Consider the following 4,042-nt stretch of genomic DNA (forward strand, 5'->3'; position numbering starts at 1 on the left):
TACAGAAGAAGAAACTGATGACAAAGTCTTGTTTCCATTCCACACACAAACACATCTTGCTACCACTTCGGTAGCAGCACCAGCGTTCAAAATTCATAGCGCATAAACACCGACACAGCTTCGCTCGTCACTCCCTCTACTGCTGCTACTGCTTCAATTTGATTGCTTCTAGACTTTAAAAAGCACCTAGAAGACCAACAACAACAACACCTCTACTCTCAAATCACAAAAACGATCCAAGAATCACGAGAAGTGATCACCTCCGCTCCGCGACCAAAAACACAAGAACAAAAGCTCACCCGATCGCCGCGCCAAAACTTTCGCGACCAGGCGAGATCACAAACGAACCACCCCTCATCTCCCTCAGTCCCCTTCCCCTCGCCACCATCCTCTCCACAACACTACCACTGCTGCTGCTGTACAGTTCCTTCCAATTCCGGCAATGCCGCCACCATTCCCAGCTCACCGCAGCAGCTCGGCGCGGGACGCCGACAGCTCCCTACGGAGCTTGCACGAGAAGAGCCGGCACGCGTCCATGCTCAGGTCGACGGCGGCCGCCAGCGCCACGAACGCGGCGGCGTCCTCGGCGCACCCGACGTGGGCCACGCCCACCTCCACCGTGGGCTTGCTGCACCGCCCCTCCCCCTGCACGGCGGCCGACATCACGAACCCGCGGAAGCTCCCGAACGGCCAGAGCCCGTGCCCGAAGTCGCCGCTGCCGCGGGGGCTGCAGCCGGGGGACCCGCTCCGGCCGAACGGCTGCGCCGCCGTCAGGTCGATGGCGAACCGCCCGCCCTTGGAGACCGGGACGCCGGACTCGGCCACGCACACGCCCACGCCGGAGTTGGTGTGGTCCGGGACGAGCTCGAAGCGGTAGCCGAGGGAGTCGCCGCCTGCGCCGGCACCGCCGCGCTCGCGCCAGCACTCGAGGCGGCCCCACGGCGTCCAGGTCCCGTCGACGGGGCGGAGGATGAGCCAGCCGCCCGGGTTGGAGCGGCTCACGCGGTCGGTCCCGGGGGAGGCGACGAAGGGAGTCACCATCGAGGCCAGCGCCACCGGCGAGCCCGACAGGTCGTGCACCGTCACCGACCACCCCTTTCGCTCCTTCCCCGCGCGCTCCCGCTCCGACCCGAACTTGGCCAGCCAGTTGCGCCCGCCGTTCCCCGGATCAGACTGCACCGACCTGCATGTATTGGATTCCATCGATTCTTCCATCAGGAATCGGCCGCATTTGCTTGAATGCAATGAGGAGACAGTAGAAAGAGTGGTCACCTTGAGCGGAGGTCGCTGTTGCTGCGGCAGGAGAATTTGCAGGTGAACATGGGCTGCCTCATCCGGCCCTGCACCTGGAGCACCTGTGGGCTGCACTCCGGCTCGCCGTCGAACTCAAACACGAACCTCGGGTCGGGTTCCGCGCGCACGGTCAGGTTCAGCTGCGCGTGGCCGGCAGCAGCGCCGCCGAATGCCGCCCCCGCCGCCGCCGGCTTGCGGCCTGCGCGGCGCTTCCCGATGGCGACCCACCCGCTATGGAACACGACGGGCTTGGCGGCAGCGGCCCTGAGGTCCAGCGGCACCACCACCTTCCCTAGCAATCTCCCCGAGCTGACCCCGCACGTGGACCCCCTCCTCCCCGCGTACACCGCCACCTTGAGCCGCGCGGTGCGGCGCGCCCCGAAGAGCGCGGGCTTCGCGGCGGCACGGTCGAGGTCGGCCTTGGAGACGTGGAAGGCCGCGGCGAATGCGCCCGTGCAGGACGCGGGCCCCTCCTCGGCGGGCGGCAGCAGCGGGGCCGAGGCCGTCTGGTAGGGGAGCTTGTTGAGGCGGATCCGGCAGTAGCAGGGCGCGGTTGTCGGGTGCACCCCGGCGCCGGAGCTGGAACCGCCGGTGCCCCCGCCGCGCGGGGCCGCCGCCGGCATCTTGACCGCCAGGTTGCCGACCAGCACCCGCACGAACGGGCACGGGTCCATCGCCGGCGGGGCGGCTGCCCCTCCTCAGGCCTCAGCTCACTCGCAACGCCTTCCTAGTTCCCCCTCCTCCACGGATTGAAGCGACGCAATGCGGATCGATGGAATGGAAGCAATGGCGGATGGATTGGAGAGGAAGGGAAGGGGAAAAGGGGAGGTGGTTTTCGATTCCGGCGATGGGAAGGAAGGAGTGGTGACGAGGGATCATAGGGTATAAGACTGGCGGGGCCCCGCCATGCGCCGGGCGTGGCCAGCCTGGATCCCTCCCTCCCGGTGAGCTGTGCGCGGGGCCTCCTCCTATTCCAGCCTCTCCAGCTCCCGTGCCGGGCCGCCATCCTCGCAGACACGTGGGCCCGGACCAGGGACCTGGTCATCCGAGTCCGCCTGTCAGTGTCGTGGAGTCGCCGTCGAGACGGTGAGTCCGGATAAGGTGGTGGCGTACGGGGAGGCGTGCGGGGGCGCGGAGGCGGCCTGACCGCTGGCGTGAGACGCGAGCGCCCCGCGGCCGCACCGGATCAGGAGAGGAGAGAGAGCACGCGGCCCGAGTGAAGTGAGTCCAGTCCAGCTGCGCGGCAACGAGGTGCGCTTTTGCGGTGGGGATGCCGTGGGGTCCCCGCTGTGGCCTCTTTTCCTCCTTGCCTGCGTTCGCGCTCACTTGACGGCGACGGCAAGGCGATTTTTTTACCGCGCGCCCCTTTTTGCCGAGCCCGCGGTGAAAAGGCCGGGGAGGCGAGATCGGGTCGTGCCGAGCCGTGCGTGCCCGTACGGGCGGGCATCCGATTGCTTGTTGGTGGTGAGAAAGGGAGGAAAAGGACAGGGCAGCGCGGGGGGGGGGGGGGGGGGGGGGGGGGAAAAAAGGCCCCCCCGGGTGGGGAGGCCCCCAGCCCTTTATAAGTTACCGGGGGGGGGGGGGGCCCCCCCCCGAATATTGGCCCGCGTCGCCGTCCCGCTGTCAGTGGCAGCTGGAGTGGCCCGGGCGAGGCGCGGTGACAGTGAATGTTAGTTTTCTAACGGTCCCAGTTTTTGTCGAGCGAAAATAACCGGTATAGCGTTGCTTGGTCTGCGTCTTCGGGGAGCCGAGGGAAATTTTCGCCGCTGCTGCATGCTGCGGTTACGGCTTGGGCAGTTAAATAATAGGTCAATGAAGACAGCGGATTTGTGGCCGTGCGGAGGATTTGACCTGCATCCAATCACAGCCAAGCTGCATGCGGTGAGCCTGGATGAGGCCGGATACAGGCATCCCCAATCACCCCCGAAGAGAAGAGAACAGGAGAGGTCGCACGGGCGCAATGATGGGGGCGATTCCCAGCTGAGGTGAGCTGCCGGATGCCGCCGGCCCGCCGTGAACACCACGCTCGTGTCACATGCGCCGGCGAATATACTACGCAATGATCTGTTTTCTTTTTTATACAAAAAATAATGAAATTAGTTTTGTTGGAGGAGAATAATCGGGAGGCGGGGGTCACGAATTTACGAGCGGACTAGGAATGTGCTGCCCATGCTCCATGAACTGTGGGTCCGTCCAAGGGCGCGTAGGGCCCGCCTGGAAGCCACCTAAGCTACGACTACGAGTGTGATTTTTCAAGCTTTGAAGGGGAAAATAGAAACGAAAAAAAAATACTGGGTTCGTTGGGGTTGGAGTACAGCTGCGAACAGGCTGTCACGGATGAACGGGCGAGCGGCCGTGGCGGGCCAGCGACTGTTTGTTGGCGGTGGTGATGAGAGAGACGACGGCCGTCCATTTCGAATTCAAAACCTTTTTTTTTAAGTCTACCGGCAGTCCAGCTAAGCATAGGGGGCTCCATTCCATCTTCTTTTCTTGTTGTAGGACGGGCGGATCAGCTTGGGCCCCGCTTGCCGCCGCTGGCCTCATGCATGTTCTAGGCACAAAGATAAGGGATCACCAAAATAACTGATGTGATGCATCCCTCGTGCGAAGGAAGTTGTTTTGATTGGAGCTTGTAAGATGAGGAGTCTAATGTACAAAACAAAATTAAAATATTTGTCCGACGTGTGGCCCATAATAATGTTTTGCAGGTGAAGTCAAACTCAAACATTGCAAGAAATGGAGTGAACCT

The 4,042-nt window shown here is 63.2% G+C and overlaps 1 protein-coding gene across 1 annotated transcript; it reads right to left on the reverse strand.

The window, feature by feature from the left end:
* Window positions 1–2,171, reverse strand: LOC101777215. The gene is made up of 2 exons (XM_004955363.4): window positions 1,273–2,171; window positions 1–1,183 (listed from the first exon to the last, which is right to left on the reverse strand). The coding sequence occupies exons 1-2, from the start codon at window positions 1,965–1,967 to the stop codon at window positions 463–465; spliced, it is 1,416 nt and encodes a 471-aa protein (XP_004955420.1). The 5' UTR covers window positions 1,968–2,171; the 3' UTR covers window positions 1–462.
* Window positions 2,172–4,042: the final 1,871 nt, after the last annotated feature.

This window comes from Setaria italica, chromosome II (assembly GCF_000263155.2).
Source record: "Setaria italica strain Yugu1 chromosome II, Setaria_italica_v2.0, whole genome shotgun sequence".
Classification (NCBI taxonomy): domain Eukaryota; kingdom Viridiplantae; phylum Streptophyta; class Magnoliopsida; order Poales; family Poaceae; genus Setaria; species Setaria italica.

Bases quoted from the DNA above. Each gene is read 5' to 3' on its own strand.
- LOC101777215 (XM_004955363.4), bottom strand. From the start codon at position 1,967: ATGGACCCGTGCCCGTTCGTGCGGGTGCTGGTCGGCAACCTGGCGGTC. The intron at 1,184-1,272 runs GTGACCACTCTT...CAATACATGCAG, and splicing joins AACAGCGACCTCCGCTCAAG to GTCGGTGCAGTCTGATCCGG.